At 49.6% G+C, this 23,786-nt stretch overlaps 1 protein-coding gene across 2 annotated transcripts; it reads right to left on the bottom strand.

Moving 5' to 3' along the window:
- Nucleotides 1–2,149: 2,149 nt before the first annotated feature.
- On the bottom strand, nt 2,150–22,465 carry ZNF777 (zinc finger protein 777). 2 transcript variants are annotated; one of them, XM_063122458.1, is made up of 6 exons: nt 22,298–22,465; nt 15,257–15,652; nt 9,964–10,090; nt 7,906–8,019; nt 4,756–5,010; nt 2,150–3,549 (listed from the first exon to the last, which is right to left on the bottom strand). In XM_063122458.1, exons 1-6 carry the CDS (start codon nt 22,319–22,321, stop codon nt 2,426–2,428), a joined length of 2,040 nt encoding a protein of 679 aa, XP_062978528.1. In that variant the 5' UTR covers nt 22,322–22,465; the 3' UTR covers nt 2,150–2,425. The 2 variants fall into 2 exon arrangements, with proteins under 2 accessions (XP_062978528.1, XP_062978535.1); XM_063122465.1 differs by having other exon boundaries at nt 15,257–15,649.
- Nucleotides 22,466–23,786: the final 1,321 nt, after the last annotated feature.

Here is a 23,786-nt window from a genome sequence, read left to right as displayed (position 1 = left end):
GCTGTATAAGACAGCCAAGAACCTTTGCCTGGCTGCAGCATTCCAACTAGAAATGTTATATTAGCTGACAAGCAGATATTCCCGGCATTGCTCGGGTCCCCAAATAACATTAATCCACTTCACTTAGCACTGATGCTCCTCCTCGCCGCTCTCTCAAAGAGTAGCACCACTGAGGAGTGGAGGAAACTGGCTCTCAGTGAACACAGGTAGCTCTAGGCAAGGCATGCTGGGAGATGTATCCATTTCAGAGATCTCAGGTGATCACCCACGTGGCCACGCGTGATCCCCTGAAACGCCTACACCTCCCAGCATGTCTTCGGCAGACCGCAGGTGGCCCCGTCTTCCGAGAGGCACTTCCTCGACAGTTGCTGGGAGTTGTAGGCATCAGCGTACGATTTGTTTTAAATTGTTTAAAAAGAGTTACCCCCCCCACCCCAAATGCAGGTTTTAGATTTTTCTTGTAGATTGTACAGCTTCCCAAATTTCAAGTTTGTAACTCATCTTGAAGTGAGTAAACATTTCTGGGCATACAAACCCACACACATACCGTAATAATAATACTGGCTTCCAATTCACTTCAGAATCCAATATAAACTTCTCCTGTTGACCTTCAAAGCTTTTCACGGTCTAGCTCCTTCCTATCTCTCCTCTCTCATCTCACACTATTGCCCCGCTCGTGCTCTTCGCTCCTCTGATGCCATGTTTCTCGCCTGCCCAAGGGCCTCTACTTCCCTTGCTCGGCTTTGTCCATTTTCTTCTGCTGCCCCTTACGCCTGGAACGCTCTTCCAGAACATCTGAGATCCACAAGTTCAATCGCAGCTTTTAAAGCTCAGCTAAAAACTTTTCTTTTTCCTAAAGCTTTTAAAACCTGATGCTGTTTGGACTTTATACTGTTAGTTTTACCCTACCCTGTGCCTGTTTACCCTACCCAGTGCCTGTTTGCATTCTCTTCCCCTCCTTATTGCTTTACTATGATTTTAATAGAATGTAAGCCTATGCGGCAGGGTCTTGCTATTTACTGTTTTACTCTGTACAGCACCATGTACATAGATGGTGCTATATAAATAAATAAATAAATAATAATAATAATAGTATGTTCAGCTTTATATAGATAGATAGTAAGGTTAGTGTTGTCTGCGATTATTATTATATGTATGTTGTTAACTCCTGGCTAAGGTGACTTGTGAATACCATCTCTAATCAGTACTTCAGAGGCTAGGGAAGGACTTGGATTTAGGGATGTATGAAACCACCACTACATTCTACATTCCCTGGTTTCGTCCTCAGAGGTCTTGGAGAATGGACTTGGCTCCTTTTTTGGTAATTGAAAGCTTAGGATCTAGGTAGGACATCTTTATGGGGCACATTATAACATCTTCCAGACTCTCAGAACCTTGTTCCTTGCCCTCATGGTTAAAATGGCCTGGAATACAGACATAGGGGGCACAGCTGCATTCCAAAAGCCCTGGATTCAATCTCCAGCTAGCTAGCACAGCTTGGAAAGACCCTGGAACAGCCACTGGCCATGCTGACTGGGAATGGTGGGAGTTAAGAGTCCAACACATTTGAAGGGCACCGGGTTGGGGAAGGCTGCCCTAGAAAGCTGCTGCCAGCCAGAGCAGGTCATCCTGGCCTAGAAGGACCCATCACCTGACTCAAGGAAGCTACATCTGTTCTGCTGTTTACCACCTGCTATTAGCAAGAGGAGGAAAACTACAGAGATAACTATGAGGGAGGGGGTGTTCTTCATAGAACACACCTTTCCCCACTCCTCTCATGGGGAGGAGGGGAGTTAGAACATCTCAAATTCTGCCACATATACAAGATGATTGTATATGCATTGATTGTGCAACTGCAACGCAAAGGTGACGCATTCCAAGATGTCCCCATTTGCACAACATGTTGGAACGAACCTTTTCTGGCAGCAACGTTGAAGATTGTGAGGGTTCCACCAGTCCTGAGAAACAGGTTCCTTTAGAATGGTCTCCCAAGACTAAACATGCTCCCCTTTCCTGCCACACCAATCTCAGAGCGATGGCTCCTTTATCACCCACCCCAATCCTCTTCCGTTCACGCAGATGTTTTCCCACATCCCAACAGTTAATGACACGAAGCCCGAAACCTGAAGCATTTGCTTACCAAATAAAATCAGATTCCACATTTATTATCAAAAAGAACAGAATGGGGCAAGGAAGGCAGAAGCAAGGAGGAGAGTCCAGGGCTGGCAAGTGTCATGGTGCCAGCAGGTGTGGTTAGCTTGATTCTGAAACCCGTTATTTACTTAAGGGAAGAGTCCATGAGTCTGCGCTCCTGGGGGGTGGAGGGGGCGGAAGGGTATGCGCGGAGGAGTCCCTCCCCCTCTCCGACCGCTCCTCTGTCCCCGGATGCCAGGGCTTAGGGTGATGGGCGGGCCGGGGGCAGCCCTCATTCGCCCATGTGTGTCCGCAAGTGGTATTTGAGGGACTGCTTGTAGCGGAAGCACTTTGCGCATTCCGTGCAGGGGTACGGCCGCTCGCCCGTGTGCGCCCGCTGGTGCTCCAGCAGGTGGTGTTTCTGGGTGAAATTCTTCCCGCACTCGGCACAGTGGTACGGCCGCTCTCCGGTGTGGATGCGCTGGTGCTCCAGGAGGTGGTGCTTCCGGATGAAGCCCTTCCCGCACTCGCCGCAGGCGTGCGGCCGCTCCCGGGTGTGCACTCGGTAGTGGTTGGTCAGCTTGGACTTCTCGCTGAAGGTTTTGTCGCACTGGCTGCACTTGTAGGGCCGCTCCCCCGTGTGAGTCCGCTGGTGCCGCAGGAGATGCGAGGGACGGCTGAAGGCCTTGCCGCACTGCGGGCAGATGAAGGAGAGCTCGCTCTTACCCGTGTGCACCCGCTGGTGCATGGCCAGCGAGATCTGCAGCCGGAAACTCTTCCGGCACTCGTTGCAGGAGTACGGCCGCTCGCCCACGTGCGTGATCTGGTGTTTGCTCAAGCTGGACTTGTGGCTGAAGCTGCTCTCGCACTCGCTGCACTTGTAGGGCTTCCCAGGAGGCGGCGGGGGCCTGGGCTGTGGCTTGAGGCTGCGTTTGTCCGGGTAGGCCTGTCCCCGGCGGGGTGGGGGAGCCACCCCCCGCCGTGCAGTGTGCAGCCGCTGGTGCAGCAGGAACTGCTGTTTGATGCGGAAGCTGAGGTCGCAGGCGTGGCACTCGTACGGGCCCTCCTTGAGATGGTTCCGCTGGTGGATGATGTAGTTGATGCGCAGCATGAAGCTCTTCCCGCACTCCGGACAGATATACGGCCTCTCCCGTGTCCGGTTCCTCTGCTGGAGAGTGACAGGCCGCGCCTCAACACTATTGTCCCTCTCACAGAGTGGGGCACAGATCCCCACTGTGGCTCTGGTGGGCTTCGCGACCCGCTGGTCTTCCCGCCTTACTTCCACATTGCAATTGATTGAGCAGGGGGGCTCAGCTCTCGAAGAGAACAGTCCACGTGGTTCTAAGTTGACAGGGTCTTCTTCCTCCTCCTCTTCCTCCTCTTCTTCCTCTTCCATTTTTATCACAATTCCGTCTTCTTCAGGGTGAAAACAAAAGGAAAATGTCAGGGCAATGTATGCATTGCTTGATTAGAAGAAAAATATTTGGGGCTTAAGGTATTCTCAACGTTTCCTGGAAATAGCAAGCCATCTTGTTGACAGTCATGAGTTGCTACAACCCACTGAATGCAGAAGTTCTGGAATTCTGCATTTAAAAACCAAACCAAACAGCATGTCTATGAGGAGAGACTGAAAGAACTGGGCATGTTTAGCCTGGAGAAGAGAAGACTGGGGGGAGACATGAGAGCTTCAAGGACTTGAAAGGTCGTCACACAGAGGAGGGTCAGGGTCTCTTTTCGATCCTCCCAGAGTGCAGGACACGGAATAATAGGCTCAAGTTAAAGGAAGCCAGATTCCAGCTGGACATCAGGAAAAACTTCCTGACTGTTAGAGCAGTACGACAATGGAACCAGTTACCTAGGGAGGTGGTGGGCTCTCCCACCCTAGAGGCCTTCAAGAGGCAGCTGGACAGCCCTCTGTCAGGGATGCTTTAGGGTGGATTCCTGCATTGAGCAGGGGGTTGGACTCAATGGCCTTGTAGGCCCCTTCCAGCTCTGCTATTCTATGATTCTATGATCAGCCCAGAGTGCAGGACACGGACATGATTCGGTAATCTGCACAACATTCCTTGACCAGAGTCTTCATTTAGCATTAAGGATTGCTGTATTTGCTCCATCAGCAAAATTAATGGTAAGGAGAAAAGACTGCCCCAGGTCTAGGTAAACCACTGACCGAGGGAAGGGATTCTCTGTGAGGAGGTTTTTTATCAGGGACAAATGCTCCCAGTCACAAAGGTATCCACTTATGGTGAGGGGTTTGCAATTGTGCATCAACAGATGGGTACCGAGAGTCAGAATATACACTGGATAAGCATGATGGGAGACCTACCGCCTATGGTATTTTGTAGATAGGCGGATATAAATTGAATTATTATTATGAATTATTATTATTATTATTATTATTATTATTATTATTATTATTATTATTAAAAACCCAGCTCAGCTGGGAGTCTCTTGATGGCCCCATGCAAATTGGCCTTCAGCCTCCACCTGTACTCTGACTATGACATGCTTTACTAGGCTGTCCTGAGGATGAGAAATACGTGATGCCATTTGTCCTGAGTCAGAAGACTACGGTGGGCTCTAAAGGGGAGAGGGAGCTCCCATGATGCTCTGCAATCTTACCTGTGCAGTTGCCATGTTGGACGGTGACTCGTTTGATTTCCCCAAAGCCCACGTCATACTCGTTGGCTTCTTCAAGGCTGTTCCCTGAAAAGTTGCCCAGAGGTGTTGCAGCACTGTACGGACTTCCACAGGGGGCCTCTTGATCCAGGCCCTGAAAATCACCCTCTGAGCTCCCGGACATCTGGTGCTGCTCCAGGTCTTCCGGGCACTCGTCAGAATGGGGCTCTTCTGTTTTGATGACCACCCTTATGCCTGCTGCAGCAGGAAAGATTCGGGGGGGGGGGGAAGGCAACACTTTAATGGCAGAAGCCCTATTCTAAGCCCTTATCTGGACAGAGATCGCCTAGCTACAGTGATCCATGCTCTGATAACCTCTCGTTTGGATTACGTGGGGCGTTATACGTGGGGCTGCCTTTGAAAACAGTCCGGAAGCTTCAGCTGGTACAAAACAGGGCAGCCCGTTTACTAACAGGGACTGGCCGATGAGACCACATCACGCCAGTCCTTCTACAACTTCATTAGCTGCCAGTCCAGGTCCAGGCCTGATTCAAAGTGCTGGTACTAACATTCAAAGCCCTAAACAGCTTGGGACCAGACTATTTGAAGGAACGACTCCTCCCACACGTGCCTGTCCAGACCTTAAGATCATCCTCAGGAGTCCTTCTCCACAAGCCCCTGCCAAAGGAAGTGAGGCAGGTGGCTACCAGGAGCAGGGCCTTCTCTGCTGTGGCACCCCGGCTGTGGAGTGAGCTCCCCAGAGAGGGTCACTTGGCGCCTACAGTGTACTCCTTTCGTCGCCAGCTGAAGTACCTTTTTATTTTCTCAGAATTTTAACAATTTATCTTAAATTTAAACTTTGCTGTTTTAAATTCCATATTTTAACCTATATCCATTTTTGCTGTATGGTTTTAAACCTGGTTGTGCTTTTTATATTGTATTTTGTAATCGGGTTGTTAAACTGTTGGTTGTTTTTATGCTCTTCGTGGTTTTAATTTCTGTGAACCGCCCAGGGAGCTTCGGCTATTGGGCGGTATAAAAATGTCATGAATAAAATAAAATAAATAAATAAATAAATAAATATTCACTACAGCAACATCATCTTCTGTCACAGGGCCAGGGCTGATATGGGGAGGCTGAAGAGATGTAGTCCAACACCCAAGGAGGGCACCGAGTTGAGCTGAGGCTGCTCCAGAGTGCCTTGAACTTTCTCGCAGGACTCAACCAGGACGTGGTCTGTGGCAAGTGCGCTCCTGGGGCCTTACTTGCGCAACTCCACAGGGTTCCATGTTTTCACCTCCATTGCTTAAATAGCAGAATGCCTCTGAAGTTTAGCCCCCTGCCTATTGATCTGGCAATCTGTTAGCAGGGTTTGAAAATGGATGATCAGGGGTCCGGAAACAAAGCCCTATGAAGAGAGACTGAGAGAACTGGGCAGGTTTAGCCTGGAGAAGAGAGGATGGAGGGGAGACATGAGAGCACTCTTCAAAGACTTGAAAAGTTGTCCCACAGAGGAGGGCCGGATCTCTTCTCGATCCTCCCAGAGTGCAGGACACGGAATAACGGGCTCAAGTTAAAGGAAGCCAGATTCCAGCTGGACATCAGGAAAAACTTCCTGACTGTTAGAGCAGTACGACAATGGAATCAGTTACCTAGGGAGGTTGTGGGCTCTCCCACACTAGAGGCCTTCAAGAGGCAGCTGGACAACCCTCTATCAGGGATGCTTTAGGGTGGATTCCTGCTTTGAGCAGGGGGTTGGACTCAATGGCCTTGTAGGCCCCTTCCAACTCTGCTATTCTGTGATTCTGTGATTCTATGGTGGACAAGCGAATAAGGCTTAGCAGACAGAAGGATTAACTCAGGCCAGTTAATGTTGAGAGACTTCAAGGACTATCTTACCACCAATGGGATGGACTGCTTTACCACTAGGGAAGAGGGGGTGGCACCATCCAGACAGGCTTTTTATTAACTGCACATGATAACGCTGGTTGCACCCCTATTTGGAAACGGGGATCTCAGTTCTACAAATGAATGCCTTTGTAACCGAGATGACTGACTACTACAATGCTCTCTATGGAGGGCTGCCCCTGAAGGAGGTTCAGCACCTTCAGTTGATTCAGAAATCCACTGCATGGGTTGGAGAAACATCACATGACCTATTCTGCGACTGTGGAGCACACGTGCGTCAAAGTGAGAAATTATACGGAAGCAGCTCAGTCTGGATCAAGTGCCTCCATCTGATCTTCCCAGGATGGGGAAAGCCCCCCCCTCCTTCTGTCCCCCACCGCTTTGCCCAGCCACCATTTGGTGGTTTGCCAATATTTTCGTTTGTGTCCCCCTCCCCCCACCCTGGTTCTGAAATGTTGGAATCCGTCTCCTAAGGCTTAAGTCACAGCCTTAAATTACAAGGTGCTGGTATTTCTGGCCTGCCACTTCTATCTTTGACCTGCCCCACCTCTGGAATGCACCCCCCCCACAACCGAGAGTTTCTCCAAAAACTGATTTCCACTCTCAGACTGAAAGTGGTTCCCCACCCCTGTCCAAGAGACAGACCTGCACTGCCCCAACACTGCCGCCTTCTTGGGAGACAATAACTGAGGCCTGCTAAGTAATCCACAAAGCTTTATTCAAGCAATAAACATCTCTTCCCACCTGAAGGGGAGTCTAATCTCTAGGAACTTTCCCCTAGGCAAAGCTATGTAAACTAAGCGAGACCATTGTCCTTTCAAGAAGAATGGAAAGCCCTTTCCAAAGACGCGTTAACTTCAGAGAGACTAGTTCTGAGGCAGCTTCTGATGGGATGCCAGATGGGCTGACTTTCTCTTGCCTTCCTTTAGTCTGCAGCGTGCTCTAGGATCAGCTAACCTCTCTGTGCTCTCCCCCTTGGAAGAATATTGGCTTCCCACTGACTGTGTATTGTTTGCCCTCAAGGAGATAAGCTCCGGAGAGGGTTCACTCCCAGCTGGTGAAGAGCCCGTGAGAGCTTTCTCCCCTACTGGTACAGGCTGGCCTGCTTCTGGCGCCGACTCCTCTATTTCAGAGTCTGATTCTGACTGATCGCCTGAAACACCTTCTTCCAACCCAGGGGGAGCAGGGCTGGACAGGACACACACTTCTTATGAGCCCCACTTCTTATGAGTTAATAGCACTTACCTGCAGTGGGATCCGGAAGGCTCCCCTGCTCTTCCGAGTCCTGCTCGTCTCCAAGACACGAGTCCGTACCTGGCTCCGTCTGGGCTAAGATTCCTGGCTTAGAAATTGCATAGTCTGTTGCACAGAGGAAGAGAATGAGAGGGTCATGTTTTGAGGACTACCGGGCATCAAAGAAGACCGTACCCAAGAGGTTGCTGTAGATTCTTTTCATTCACCTTGACCCTTTTACCGTGGAGCAGCTAGTTGTAGGGAATGAGGATAACTAGCAGTGATCAGACTTGAGAACAGAGGCAGGTCAGAAAAACCAGTTCTCAGAGAGAACAGGGAAAAGGAGAAGAGAATGGACCACTTGAATTATTAGTTCCCTGCAGTGTCTAATCATTGGGTGAAGAAACATCCAGCTGGGAGACAAGGACCCAATTCTTCATCCCCCAACATTTAATCAGGAAACTGAGTGTTCATTTTGAAACAGAGCAAGTTTCTGTTATTGGGTTGTTTGTGTGTCTGTGTTTTTAAAGTTAAATAAAAAGGCCAGAGGGTGGGGAAGGGGCTTGCTGTATTTTGGATATTGCTTTGAAAGAACATTTTTTGTTCGTGTTGATTTCCTATTTAGAAGGAAAAGATGTGAAATGGGAAGTATCTTTTCTGACTATATGTTTTCAAGGCGGGAGTGACCGTTCCTGATTTCAGGAAGTGCTTTCAAATAAGGCTTTCATGTGCAGCCCACCCACCCATCCTGCCTCAAGCAGGAAATGTTATGGATGCTCCAGTCATTGGTGACTTCTGTTTATATCCCACTGCTGCTTCTATCCTTTTTCTTACCACAAAAATCCCATCAAGGAGGAATGGGCTCAAGTTAAAGGAAGCCAAAAGGAAACTTTAACGGGCTCAAGTTAAAGGAAGCCAGATTCCAGCTGGACATCAGGAAAAACTTCCCGACTGTTAGAGCAGTACGACAATGGAACCAGTGACCTAGGGAGGTGGTGGGCTCTCCCACCCTAGAGGCCTTCAAGAGGCAGCTGGACAACCATCTGTCAGGGATGCCTGTGGGTGTGCAGCCCTGTGCTAGAGAGATTTATCAAGTTCTTATAAGGCTCAAGGGGAACAAATGCTACAAGAGCCAAGATGGAATGCCTCCCACACATTCCAAGATGGAATGCCTCCCACTCCCACAATGCCTCCCACACTAGAGGCCTTCAAGAGGCAGCTGGACAACCCTCTGTCAGGGATGCTTTAGGGTGGATTCCTGCATGGAGCAGGAGGTTGGACTCGATGGCCTTGTAGGCCCCTTCCAACTCTACTATTCTAGGATTCTATGAAAAGGTGCAATCGCTGCACAGTGACTTTTGACGGGTAGCGGTAGGAGGCCCCAGAGTCTTGGGGGCATACCACACACATGCTGTATCCTGCACAGCCAATCCCCTGGAAACAACGCCAAGGTATGACATGGGATATGACACCTGTCTTTCCAAGGCATAGTCCCTGCGCTCTAGGAGCAGCAGAAGCTGCCATCAGGTTCTCTCCTGTAGGCTGAGAAGAACGGCCAAAGACATGCAACTGTCAACCTGCTTAGAGTGGATCTCTTCAATCTCACTATGACCTTTATAAACACCACCCCTTAAATCTATTCCCATCAAGCATCTTGCCTGGCTGCTTTTATTCTAATTTTTTTAAAAGGAGGTCATTTCCTAACAATTTCCTCTTTAAGGAATCGACGGCATGTTATGAAGCGCAGGTAACACGCACCCCTGTAACCCGTCACAACTTCAGTGGCTTATCACCATAGCGAGATCAACCAAAGAAAGGCTAGTCCGGAGTCTGAATGAGTTTCCCCATCGAAGGAGCCAGCTGTGCAGAAAGTGGTCCACAATGTTGGGAGAGCAGAAATAGCTTCAAACAGATTAAGCAATTTGTCTGGATTAAGCAGGGACAACGTAAGCTGGCTGCACCATGATTATCTGAACCCAAGGCTGAGGGTGGTTGGGCCCTCAAATCCAATCCACCCTAAACCACCCAGCAAAGCCACCTGGCAGCCATGCAGGCCTCAGGCAACATTACCCAGAGAGATCAAGGACTCATGGTTCCCCTTCATCAAGTTTTTGTAGAGCTCCTTCTGCCACTCTTCCAACTTCTCCCATTCCTTCTCGTTGAAATAGACAGACACGTCATCAAAGGTCACTGGCACCTGGGGGAACAAGAGTTGCACACGCTTATAGTTACTCATCGTCTAGCACATGTTTTACACCTGCCCTTCACAGGGGCTGAGATCCAGGTTGGAAATCTCAGGGCCCCAAGAAAGCGTTCTCATCCTCGCCACCCTCTTCTTCATCTTCACAAACAAGCCAAGGTAAGTTAAAATTATTCCCATTCCACAACTGAAGAACTGAGGCCAGTTATTATTATTATTATTATTATTATTATTATTATTATTATTATTTATTTGTATTCCGCCTTTTGCCCAATACTGGGCCTCAAGGCGGTATTACCAAGTTTAAAATATACATTTTAAAACATAGGAAAAGAAATGTAAAAAAAAGAAAGTTTAAAATACACAACACCCCGAAAGAAGCCTGCCTCTTAAGCTCCCAGTCCCAAGAAACGTGTTCAAGGTCACCCAGAGAGTTCTTGGCTGGTTCTCCCAGCACACCCTTGAATGCCATTCTCACTTAGGGATGAAGCCGATGAGATTGGCTTTAATGACCCCATAGGTCCATGGCCCCATAAACTGGCAGACCTAAACCAGAGGACATTCAAATGTCCAACAGCTATAGGGAAACTGGAAGAGCACCGACCTGTACAGACCCAAGGGAAACCTGCAAATGACTTGCACAGAGAATCAGACTCACATTTGTGCAGAGGAACTGTATGCTCTGGTACTTTACATGGGTCTGATAGCACTCTTCAAATACTTAAAAGGTTGTCACACAGAGGAGGGCCAGGATCTCTTCTCGATCCTCCCAGAGTGCAGGACACGGAATAACGGGCTCAAGATAAAGGAAGCCAGATTCCAGCTGGACATTAGGAAAAACTTCCTGACTGTTAGAGCAGTACGACAATGGAACCAGTTACCTAGGGAGGTGGTGGGCTCTCCCACCCTAGAGGCCTTCAAGAGGCAGCTGGACAACCCTCTGTCAGGGATGCTTTAGGGTAGATTCCTGCATTGAGCAGGGAGTTGGACTCGATGGCCTTGTAGGCCCCTTCCAACTCTGCTATTCTGTGGTTCTATGATGACCTCTCAAAACCATAAAAAGGACTCAAAGCAAGAACAGCTTCTGCAAGGACTTGAGAGCCTCTGGTTCATTTATTTAAAATACAATTTCCTTAGACATCATTATTGCGGAGGCAGAAACATGAGAATATGGTGGCAGCTCTTACACGCTTCAGGCCAGTTCTCACTGCGGGGCTTGCTAAAGGAATTGGGGAGCTGCAACATGGTTGTGTGGTGAAGTAACTGGAAGACCGGCATGGCAGAGTCCCAGTAAGACGGCATGGATGGATGTCTTCCTGAGGGATGCATTAATAGAAGTATAGCTTCCAAATCACGTGAGGTCCTGGTTCCTCTCTATTCAGCCCTGGTTAGGCCTCATCTAGAGTATTGCATCCAGTTCTGGGCTCCACAATTCAAGAAGGACGCAGACAAGCTGGAACGTGTTCAGAGGAGGGCAACCAGGATGATCAGGGATCTGGAAACAAAGCCCTATGAAGAGAGACTGAAAGAACTGGGCATGTTTAGCCTGGAGAAGAGAAGATTGAGGGGAGACATGATAGTACTCTTCAAAGACTTGAAAGGTTGTCACGCAGAGGAGGGCCAGGATCTCTTCTCGATCCTCCCAGCGTGCAGGACATGGAATAGTGGGCTCAAGTTAAAGGAAGCCAGATTCCAGCTTGGCATCAGGAAAAACTTCCTGACTATTAGAGCAGTACGACAATGGAATCAGTTGCCTGGGGAGGTGGTGGGCTCTCCCACACTAGAGGCCTTCAAGAGGCAGCTGGACAACCCTCTGTCAGGGATGCTTTAAGGTGGACTCCTGCATTGAGCAAGGGGTTGGACTCGATGGCCTTGTAGGCCCCTTCCAACTCTGCTATTCTATGATTCTATGATAAAGATCTCCAGCAGTCCTATCCTTGCAATCAGTGGGCCTGTTCAGACAACCCACTAAGCCATGGTTAGGCTGCCAACCCTTTTGCTGCAAATGGTTAGTCAGCGTGTTTAAACCATGGCTATACAGCCACCATGGTTTGGACTGGTTCACATGACACTTTAAGCCATAAGGTTTATCTCAAACGCTTAACCTCCGTGGCTTAGTGCATCATCTGAGCAGGGTCAGTTTTACTGAATTCAGTCACCCTTATTGAAAAGGACTGTACCTGGGACAGCAACCTGAATAACCCAAACGACACGGAGCAGGGCTGCAGGCACCTCAGGCTGGCCCTTGGTCCCCGCAGTTGGCTGAGCTTCCATCCCCTTCTCCCCAACCGCTGATCTCCACCAGCAGTGCCGTCTTTTCCTCCGTTCTAGAAGGCTCAGATGCCTCTCCTGAAGCTGAGTTAAGCCGGCAGGAAGGGCTTTTAAGCTAAAAGACGCAGGTACTCTTGGCCGTGTTCTGGCCCCACTGCTTTTGCCTTCAGCCCTGCCCATCACTGGAATGAGGCCCCAAAATGGAATTCTGCCCCTCGGACCGAAAGAGTTTCAGCACACCTGACACAGACGAGCCCTCCTCCGGCCACAAGCAGTGCAACCAAATAAAGAACACAGATTAGACACACATGCAAATGATGCATCCTCTGTTTCAAATTGCAGAATCTGGGATTCAATAGTTAAGAAATCTAGATTCCGTGTGTAAACTACACATCTGACTCTCCTTGACAAGTTTTCTTGTTTTATTTTGCCTTTAAATAAATTTCATTAAAAACAGAGCCCTTCTTGCAAGCCCAATGTCTCTGCAAACCTCTTCTTTCCTTAGCCTAAGTCAATACAACCCAGCTGAATCGACATGAAGGCCATTTTTATTTTTGTTCTCTTCGCTAACATTGACGACCAATTCCCAAATCCATATCGGCATAATACCTTTATGGGGTCAACCAAAAGATCACAAAGAACGTGCGAAATCTCCATTCCTATTCACCAGGCAAGAAGTTACAGAAAGCAGGTTTGTTGGCAGAGGGGGAATGGGTGAAGGTGGGAAACCCTGACTTATTATTAATTAATTTATTTATTGCATTTATATGCCGCCTTTTTTCCTCCAAGGAACCCAAGGCAGCGTACATAATCCCCCTCCTCTCCATGTTATCCTCACAACAACAACCCTGCGAGGTAGGCTGGGCTGAGAGTCTGCAACTGGCCCAAAGTCACCCAGTGGGTTTCCATGGGCGAGTGGGGACTAGAGCCCGGATCTCCCAACTCCCAGTCCGGCACTCTAGCCCAGCCTTCCTCAACCTGGGGCGCTCCAGATGTGTTGGACTGCAACTCCCAGAATGCCCCAGCTGGCTGGGGCATTCTGGGAGATGCAGTCCAACACATCTGGAGCGCCCCAGGTTGAGGAAGGCTGCTCTAGCCAGTACGCCACACTGGCTCTTGATGGTGAAGTCACAGTGCCTGCATGTTCAGACTCCAAAGACGGAATGGAGGAGGAAGGGCCGTGGCTCACTGGTAGCGCACCTGCTTGGCGTGCAGAAGGTCACAGGTTTGATCCATGGCATCATCTTCAGGTAGGACCAGGAAAGAATCCTGCCTGACACCCTGGTGAGCCACAGCTGCCAATCAGTGTCAACAACACTGGGCTAAATGAGCCAAGGGGGACCCGGCTTAGTACAGGGCAGTTTCTGATGTCTGCAAGCATTCAGATTAGGCTCTGTGGGAAACATGATGGCTACAACGTGATGGCCCTGCTCGTCATTCCGAGACAAAGAAAATGTCGCCATGAAGAACCTCGACAGCGGGGCCTTCTCTGTAGCGGCCCCCACCCTCTGGAAAACCCTCCCTCATGCGGTTCGGGAGGTGGAAAATGTAATAACTTTGAAACGCCTCCTGAAAACATATCTTTTTAAACAAGCCTTCCCTGGAATGTTACTTATTCTGGTTTTATGTGATTTTAAAGTTTTAAATTGGATTTTATGGTTTTAGTTGTAAACTGCCCAGAGAGCCTTGGCTGTTGGTCACTATAAATACTTAAAAATAAAAATAAAAAAAGGCAGGATCTGTTGCATCTTGGCTGATAAAGAGATCTGGAGATCTCAAAACCCTGCACATCTTTTGTGATCTTTTGGTTGGCCTGATCATAGAATAATAGAATCATGGAATAGTAGAGTTGGAAGGGGCCTACAAGGCCATCGAGTCCAGCCCCCTGCTCAATGCAGGAATCCACCCTAAAGCATCCCTGACAGGTGCTTGTCCAGCTGCCTCTTGAAGGCCTCTAGTGTGGAGAGCCCACAACCTCCCTAAGTAACTGGTTCCATTGTCGTACTGCTCTAACAGTCAGGACGTTTTTCCTGATGTCCAGCCGGAATCTGGCTTCCTTTAACTTGAGCCCGTTATTCCACGTCCTGCACTCTGGGAGGATCGAGAAGAGATCCTGGCCCTCCTCTGTGTGATAACCTTTGAAGTATTTGAGGAGTGCTCTCATGTCTCCCCTCCATCTCCTCTTCTCCAGGCTCAACATGCCCAGTTCTTTCAGTCTCTCCTCATAGGGCTTTGTTTCCAGACCCCTGATCATCCTGGTTGCCCTCCTCTGAACACGCTCCAGCTTGTCTGCGTCCTTCTTGAATTGTGGAGCCCAGAACTGGACGCAATACTCAAGATGAGGCCTAACCAGGGCCTCATCTAGAGTATTGCACCCAGATTTTCTTCCCCCTTACAGATTCCCCCCACCCCCCTTTACAGTCAACATGGCTACCTTTGTTTTTATTAACAATCCAGGCTACAGCCCCCCCTTGCCCTGGGACCTGTTTCCCCAGGTGCCAAACTTCCTTGTCTGTTCTCTTTTGTCCACAAGAAAAGCCCTGCTAGGTCGGACTTAGACCCCACTTCGCCCACCCTCTTGCTTCCCACAGTGGCCAACCAGATGCCTCTGGGAAGCTCCCAAGCAGGTCATCAAGGCAATGCCCCCCCCACTCCTGTTGATGCTCCCCCGTGGCTGCACCTGGAGGTTCTGCAGATCCATCATGACTCACAGCCATGGACAGACTCTGCTCTCCCACGAATCCCCCTTTAAAGTCATCTAAATCAGGTGCCACCACTGCAACTTGCAGCAGTGAATGAATCAGGAGACAACCACAATGGTACTTGTGTGCCCTGAGCATGGCTGCAGATGGAGCACACACCATTATTCTGCCGTGCCAACTGGCCACTGACCTTGGGGATTTCCCCCCTGGAGCCCGGGGGCAGCCGGAGGATCCAGAAGTTCCGGTTCTTCAGCAGGTTCTCCATGTTCTCCAGCCTCCTCTGGAGCAGCCCGTACTCCTGGATCAGGGTCCCCAGGGCGGCCCACTTGCTCTCCAGTTGGTTCCCAATTTCCACAGCTGTTTTTTCACAGTCTACTATCTTCTTCTCGGCTGTTCCTGTCCTCCCTTCCAAATCCAGCAGCCGTGTGGCGTGAGAGTCCACCTTCTTCTCCATCGCTTGGAACGATGCTACTAAGGTGAGGGAAATCTCGGCCGTCGGTGTTTCTCTTCCGAATGTTGGGTCGGGTCCGGTGGGGAGTGGCGAAGGCAGCCGTCCTTCTGATTTCATGTCCAGTTCTGGTGCCTGCTGAGAAGGAGACATGGAAGAGCTGACTGCAACTGCCCCACCCAGGCCAAGTGGCTCTCATTCATTGGGTTGGGTTTTTTGGCAACTCCTTTTTACACCAGGAGTCCACAAAGGCTGTACAAATCATAATGACATTGTTGCCGGATCGACTGTTATTTGGGATTGCATTTGCATCCCAATTTTAAAAGCATTTTATTCCTATGTTCCTTCTGTGCTGTTTGTATGGCTAATTGGAGATTAAACTACTGTTGCCATTCTTTGTTTTGTCAACCGCCTGCCCCCAACGAAAAGCAATGGCTACACATATTCTCCTGCACCGCATCATGGCAATAAAGAGGATTTGACCTTGGAAAAGGGAAGTCTAGCCTACTATGAGTTGGTTCAGATAGAAATGTCTCATCTTAATAAGCCAAGATATAAATAAGCCTTCCCGCCATGCAGGCAGCCTCATCGGTTCTCCTTTCATATGAGCCACAACTAAATCAAGTCAACCATGGTTTTCTTTCAAATGGCGAAACTACGATTACTAGCTTCAAAACACGCCAGGATATTAAATCATGGTTTCAAGTTGCACTGGCTGCCTCTCCAATTCCGGTCAAAATTCAAGGTGTTGGCAATGACGTTGAAAGCCCTAAACGGCTTGGGACCTTGGTACTTGAGGGAGCGCCTCTCCCTATATATGCCTGCCCGAGACCTGAGATCTGACGGAGGAGCCCTCCTTCGTGCCCCACCAACATGAGATATACGCTATGGTGGGGTATGGGAGAGGGTTTTGTTGTGGCACCCCGGCTATGGAATGCTCTCCCCTTGGAGACCCAACTGGCAGCAGCACTGGCTTCATTTCAGTGCCAGGTTAAGACATGGCCTTTTAACAAAACCTTTGATGGCTAAATTCACCAAGCCGTGACATAGAATCATAGAATAGCAGAGTTGGAAGGGGCCTATAAGGCCATCGAGTCCAACCCCCTGCTCAATGCAGGAATCTACCCTAAAGCATCCCTGATAGATGGTTGTCCAGCTGCCTCTTGAAGGCCTCTAGTGTGGGAGACCCCACAACCACCCTAGGTCACTGGTTCCATTGTCGTACTGCTCTAACAGTCAGGAAGTTTTTCCTGATGTCCAGCTGGAATCTGGCTTCCTGTCACTTCAGCCCGTTATTCCGTGTCCTGCACTCTGGGAGGATCGAGAAGAGATCCTGGCCCTCCTCTGTGTGACAACCTTTTAAGTCTTTGACGAGTGCTCTCATGTCTCCCCTCCATCCTCTCTTCTCCAGGCTAAACATGCCCAGTTCTTTCAATCTCTCTTCATAGGGCTTTGTTTCCAGACCCCTGATCATCCTGGTTGATCAGTTTTAACTGTTCAATTAGTTTTAACTGTTTTAATTAGTTTTACTTTTTTAAAATCCTGTACTGGTTTTAGCTTATTAAAGGTTTAATTTGTATTTTAGCTGTGTATGTTTATCGTTTTATATTGTTTGCATGACTTTATCTGCGCGCCGCCCTGAGATTCTTGTGATATAGGGCGGGATGCAAATGTTTTTATAACTAATCATAAATGAATAAATCACGGCTTGCTCCAAAGCCAATAACCCTAGTTTCCTGGTTCAAAAAATACAGGAATCTACGGTTAATCAAAGACTTCCTAGATTGCTTGCACACCCCATGAAGGAAGGAGCAAAGTGGCTGCAGGCTCATACAAAAGGCCCATTCATATCTCAGCTTGTTGAGCAAAGAGGATTGTCCAAGTGCACCCTCTCTCTGCCCAGGAGACCAGACTACTCGGGAATTGTACACAATGTCCCTTGACTGCTGTTTCCCTTAAAATTCGTGGAACGGTAGCTGGATATGACTGGGTTAATGGCAGTGGTTAAGAACGTGTACTGACTATTCCAGATTCAAATCTTACCTCAGCCATGGCCCATGAACTCACTAGGTGACCTTAGGCAAGCCACCATCTCTCCACGCTCCTTCTGCAATATGGGTGTGACCACAACACAATTTACAGCGTTGTTGCAAGGGTTATTCAGATAACATATGCAAAGTGACACCTAATTACACTTGGTTAAGAGCAGATTCCAAAGGAAATGAGGCTGATCCATTATTATTTATTATATTCATATACCACCCTGTAGACGAAGCTCTCTGAGCAGTTTACATAAGATTACCCAGAGATCTCTCCAGCATCAAAATGCTACAGCAAACGCACTTTCGATTCCTATGACAAATGGTTCCCATTTACTGGGCAGGCAGGCAAACGCTTTGTGCGAATGAGAATTGCATGCAAGTTATATTTGGAAATGGCTTGATTTGTGGGTTAATTGACAGGCAGCGCACACACGTTACCAATTCTTACACACACAGTTGCAAAAACAAGGCAGGTTAGGTTGCATACACACAGAAATGACTCATAGGAGTTCGTCTGGGGTGGGGGTGTGATGGAGTGGGGGGGGGGGGGCTAGGAAAGGACACATTATGACCCAAGAAGATTGCCCTCAGAGGAGGGCAACCAGGATGACCAGGGGTCTGGAAACAAAGCCCTATGAAGAGAGACTGAAAGAACTGGGCAGGTTTAGCCTGGAGAAGAGAAGATTGAGGGGAGACATGAGAGCACTCTTCAAATACTTGAAAGGTTGTCACACAGAGGAGGGCCAGGATCTCTTCTCCATCCTCCCAGAGTGCAGGACACGGAATAACGGGCTCAAGTGACAGGAAGCCAGATTCCGGCTGGACATCAGGAAAAACATCCTGACTGTTAGAGCAGTACGACAATAGAATCAGTTGCCTGGTGAGGTTGTGGGCTCTCCCATACTAGAGGCCTTCAAGAGGCAGCTGAACAACCACCTGTCAGGGATGCTTTAGGGTGGATTCCTGCATTGAGCAGGGGGTTGGACTCGATGGCCTTGTAGGCCCCTTCCAACTCTACTATTCTATGATTCTATGAACATAAAAACGTCAGCATTGCGTTGATGAATCAACCCAAGCTTCCATCTAGTCCAGCATTCGGGCAGAAGGCCAACTATCCCCTGACCCTCACAAGAACGACATGAAGACGATGCCCTTCTCCTGTTGTTCATCCCCAACATTTAGTGATCTGAGGAACGCCGCCTCCAAAACTGGGGGTTCCATTTTGCCCCTATAGCTAAATGGACGGACCGGAGGCAGAAGCTTTACAAGGGAGGCTCACGCTGCCGTCTTCCGTTCCAAAGGCCTTCAAAGAAAGATCTGGAATAAAACTGAGCCAGCAAAATACTCCCTGACATGGTTGATTTCAGTGCTGGCTCTTATTGATTTGTTTCTAGAATTGATTCCCCCACCCCCCCGTTATTTAAATTCCTGGTTCTATATTAGAATTCTTTGCAAGCTGTCTCGAGTATTTTACAGAAAGGCGACAGAAACACAGCAAAGAAAGAAAGAAATCAATGTGGGTCAACCTTTTTTTAAAAGCTGCAATACCTTGCCGGCATTGAACATCACATTAAACTTCTCACTAACGTTAAAGCTGTGATGATGGCAGAGGTCTAAACTAACTCCAGCCCGGTTCCATCTCCACAAATGCCTCCAAAAGTTTCATTCCCTAAATTTGCAGGCACCAAGAGAGACTATGGAAACCATCTACCCTTAATTGCCACAAGTGACACATATGTATCTTAGTATACACACAACACGTATTTTCAATGATTCTCTGTGTATTTCAAAGACCTTAGGGGGTAAAAAATACCTTAGGGGGTAAAAAAAATTAAACACATGTCCCGACTAACTTCCACCCACCCATCCGCCACCACCGTTGGCTCTGATGTTGGCAAATCCCCAGGTCTTCCCATCCGGTCCAGTCAAGAGAGAGACCTTCTACCTGAGCCAGGGGTGGTGGTGGTGGGGCGGTGGAGAGAAGGTGTGAATCTACCAAGAGCTGCCTCTGCCCTATAACCCTAAACCGGTTAAACTTTCACGACTTCTTCCCACCCCAGGTTCGGAATGGTTGTTTGTTTGTAAAGGCAACAGAGCACAAAGCCATGATGGAAAGCATGAGTTGACACGACAGACATGTTCTGGCTCTATGTTCAGCCAAGTCCGTGGTGCTTCAGGGAGGCTTAGGTCTCTGCAGCTTCCCCTGGAGCCCTCAAAACCACACTTCCTGGCCAGCAGCTCAGAATTGCAGAAGCAGAGCGTTACAAGGAACCTCAAAGGTCATCCAATCCAACTCCCTACTGATACAGGAAATAGCTACAGCACCCAGCCAGCCTCTGCTTGAAAACTTGCAGCAAAGGAGAGTCGGTCACCTTCTGAGCCAGTCTGCTCAACAGTCAATCAGTGCATACTGTCAGGAATGTATCCCCGATGTTTGATCAAAATTCTCTTTCTTTTCACTTGAACTTGTTGGTTCTGGTCCTACCTTCTAGAGCAACAGAGAACAAATTTGCTCTGTCATCTATGGATGACAGAGCTCTTTAGATATTTGAAGATGGCTGTCGTATCACCTTTTAATCATCTCTTCTCCAGGCTAATCATACCAAAGTCCTCCAACGTTTCTTCATGGGACTTGGTCTCCAAAACCCTTGCCGTCTTCATCACCCTCCTCTAGACACAGTCCAGTTTTTCCAAGATGGTTCTTGAACTGCAGTGCCCAGGACAGGACATAGTACTTCTCCAGGCGAGGCCTGTCCATGCGCAACAGAATACAGTAGTGCCAGGACACTGTACTACCGCCTGTAGCCTATCCTGGGGGACCCTAAATTAAGAAGTGAGGTATCTGCACACTCCTTCAAAGCTAACGTACAGCCAAGATCTTCACACTTTATAGGATAAAAGAGAGAAGTTGGTATCTCGTCCAGCAGTATCCTTGCCTCAAGTTTCCCTAAACATGACTCAAACTATATCCCCGTGGCCACACCTCCTTGCTCATGACAGTGCGTGTGTGAGTGTGCATCTCAGGGCTTGCTGTGCATTGTGGGGGCCCTGGCCATGGTACTGTTCCTAAAGTCAATTCTTCAACATGGTCTCTGGAGTAGTTATTTGCCTTCCTTTAAACATGCATTCACCCTGAATGTCATTCTTCCTTTGACGACAGGACCCCAAAATTGGCAATTATTCGGAGGGCTAACAAATTACTCGGAGGGCTAATCTTAGGCTAACAAGGTTGGTTACTGCTGAATCCCTTAAGCATTTTTTATTCCTCCCCCCCCCACCCCCCAACCAAGAATTCAGCGACAATGACTTTCCATGATCTGAATCGGTCTAAACCAAAGCGAACCCACGATCCTGTCTAAAAATGGGGGAGGGTACCATCAATGCCACCTTTAGCTCCTGAGAAGAAAAGTGGGGTATAAATGCAAATTATTTAGCATCGTCACCACTATCACCATCATCTCTGGGGAAGAGGAAAATAATTTATAACAACCGGATCCCGTTGCTCCCGGTCTTGGGGGCAGCGTACAGCTAATCAAAGTTTACAGTGGGAGACAAGCCTTATTTCTGCGACAGGCTCCACAAGGGAAAGCAAGGAAAGCAACCAGAGGGTCGGCATAACCACAGTTGCGGCCCAAGGTTTTAAATCCACACTTTGGCCGAAATCTGTGCAAGTCTCTCTCTCTCTCTCTCTCTTGGCAAGCTGGGAGGGAGGAGAGATTAAGCGCTGGACGCCAGGGACAAGCGGGCAGGGAGGGAAAAGCCCCACTGGTCCCTCTTGCTCAAGATCAGCACCACCTCGTTGGAGAGGGGAAGTCCAGCATATTGGGGGTGGGGGGTGGGAGGGAGGGGGAGAAATGCAGCCAGGGAAGGGGCTTGTGGGGCCGCCCGACCCTCCTGGGAAGGCGAATGCCAACAGCCCCAATGATGGCCGAAAACAAAGCCTGATGTAAACAAATCTCTTCTTCTTCTCCCCCCTCCCCCCTCCCTCTCTCCCTGCGTTCATTCTAGTGCACAGGCCAGAAACGGCCAGCTGCGTGTTTGCATGGTAGCTAAAAGCTTGGTGGGGTGGGGTGGGGGTGGGGTGGGGGAGACGACCAAACTGTGACAGCATCGCCTGGGACACAGTGACAGGGGGAGGGAGCCCCCACACAGCCTCCCCCACAGCCTGCCCCCTAACCTCCCCCCCCCCCACTCTCCGCCTCTTTGCCCAGATCTCTACCGCAAAGCAACTCGCCACCCCCCACCCCCACCCCGCCCCACCGCTCGCCAGGCGGCCACCAACCTCCCAGGACTGCAGCAAGCAGCTGGCTGGCTGGCTGGCTGCTTTTGACAGGCCCACCGGAGTTGCGGGCAGAGGGGAGGCAGCCGGGGGCAGCCCCCCACCCCACCCCACCCGCGATGCTGCACCCCCCCTGGAGTCAGCCCCCCCGCCTCCCCGCAGGAAGGGGGCGCCCCCCACCCACCCCCACCCCGATCTCCCCCACCCCAAAGTGCAGCAGCCCCACAGCTCCCTCGGAGCAGATCCATTCCCCCCCCCACGCACACACACACATAACGCCCCCTCCTCTGCATCGCACCCAAGGGCCCTCCCCCTCCCCCAGCTCCTGGGGGCCTCGATCCCCCACCCACCCCGCGCTCCCCCTCCAGTGCGTGGGCAGCCTCCTCCCACCCCCCGCAAGCGCCTGTCAAGAGCCTGCCCCCCCCCGCAGCCATGCCGGGCCGGAGAGGGTTAACGGCTCACCTGGGCGGGCGACCCCCCCTCCATGGTCCTTTGTTGCCCCCCCTCAGACGGGGCTCAGCGCCACAACGAGGTTCCAGCCGGGCGGGGAGGGAGGGAGGGAAGGAAGGAGGGAAGGGCTGGATGGCGCTGCTGGGTCCGCCCGCCCGCCTGCCTGCCCGCCTGCCCGCCTGCGCTCCGGCTGCCAGAACCAGGAGCAGGAGCGAGGAGGGAGGGAGGGAGGGAGGGAGGGAGTCAGGCGGTCCCAGCGCCGCGCTGCGCTAGGGGGCGCGCATGCGCACAGGCCCAGGGCCCCCGCTCCGGCTCCTGCTCCGGAGGCCATAGAGGTAGAGAAGGGAGCGGGGAAGGAGAGGAGCAACAGGGAGGGGAGGAGGGGGCCCACTTCCGGTTCCCGTGCGGACGCCGCCACCCATCTGGCCAGCAGGGGCCGCGTCAAGGGGGGGTGGAAGGGGGGCAGGGGGAGGGAGGGAGGGGGGTTTATTCTTCCTTTCTTCCCTTTCTTCCTGCCCCGCCTTGCACACCCGGCATGTGCGTTGTGGCTGATTATTAACAGCATTATGGATAAATAATAATAATAATAATAACAGTTCGTAATATTATTTTGTATTATTATATATAATTATTTTATATAATAATTATTATTTTATTTTGTATTATTATATAATTATTATTTTAAAAAAAATCTTATTGTAAACGTTGTAACGTATGTAAATTATCGTTATGCATAGAATACAACAGTATTGCAAATGCTATAATAGGGTTATAATAAATAATATAAGTAATAATGATACTTATTATTAAAGCTCTGGCGTGGGCTGGTCCATGAAGTCATGAAGAGTCGGAAGAATAAACAACAACAGTAATGATACATAATGACGATTAAAATAATGGTTAAAATCAATTTAATATTTAGCATGGATGACCATGATGATGAAAAGAGGGTTTTTAAAGGCAGCCTAACATTCATGTTAAATTAAGGGAATGAAATAATAATTATTAAAAGAGTCAGGAAAAACTTCCTGACTGTTAGAGCAGTACGACAATGGAACCAAATCCCTAGGGAGGTTGTGCACTCTCCCACACTAGAGGCCTTCAAGAGGCAGCTGGACAACCCTCTGTCAGGGATGCTTTAGGGTGGATCCCTGCATTGAGCAGGGGGTTGGACTCGATGGCCTTGTAGGCCCCTTCCAACTCTGCTATTCTATGATTCTATGAGTAGTAGCCAAAAAGAGAATGATCAGGATAATAATGACCATGTGTATTTGGGCCAAGGCTGGCTGCCAATGAAAGCAGCACAGAGTTCCAATCCAGCCGGGTGGGGGCAGTTTGGGGGGCTGCTTTTCTCTGGCACCGGGCAGCCCATGCTTCAGCCTCTTCCCTCCAGGGGGCGCTGCAGGCCAAGATGCCCCCCCCCCCAGCAGCAAAAGCTGATCTGGAATAAGAAGCCGCTCTTCCCCCTCAAAAATCTATGGTTTCCCCGCGCCATCGTTTT

The sequence above is a fragment of the Elgaria multicarinata genome, chromosome 1, assembly GCF_023053635.1.
Source record: "Elgaria multicarinata webbii isolate HBS135686 ecotype San Diego chromosome 1, rElgMul1.1.pri, whole genome shotgun sequence".
Lineage (NCBI taxonomy): Eukaryota > Metazoa > Chordata > Lepidosauria > Squamata > Anguidae > Elgaria > Elgaria multicarinata.
The sequence above is the reverse complement of the archived record's forward strand: the minus strand, read 5'-3'. Positions and strand labels throughout refer to the sequence as shown.

Coding starts and splice junctions, on each gene's coding strand:
- ZNF777 (XM_063122458.1), bottom strand. CDS start 22,321: ATGGAGGGGGGGTCGCCCGCCCAG. Junction 15,653..22,297: donor AGGGGGGGTCGCCCGCCCAG/GTGAGCCGTTAA, acceptor TCTCCTTCTCAG/CAGGCACCAGAACTGGACAT. Junction 8,020..9,963: donor TGAGTCCTTGATCTCTCTGG/GTAATGTTGCCT, acceptor TCTGTGCAACAG/ACTATGCAATTTCTAAGCCA.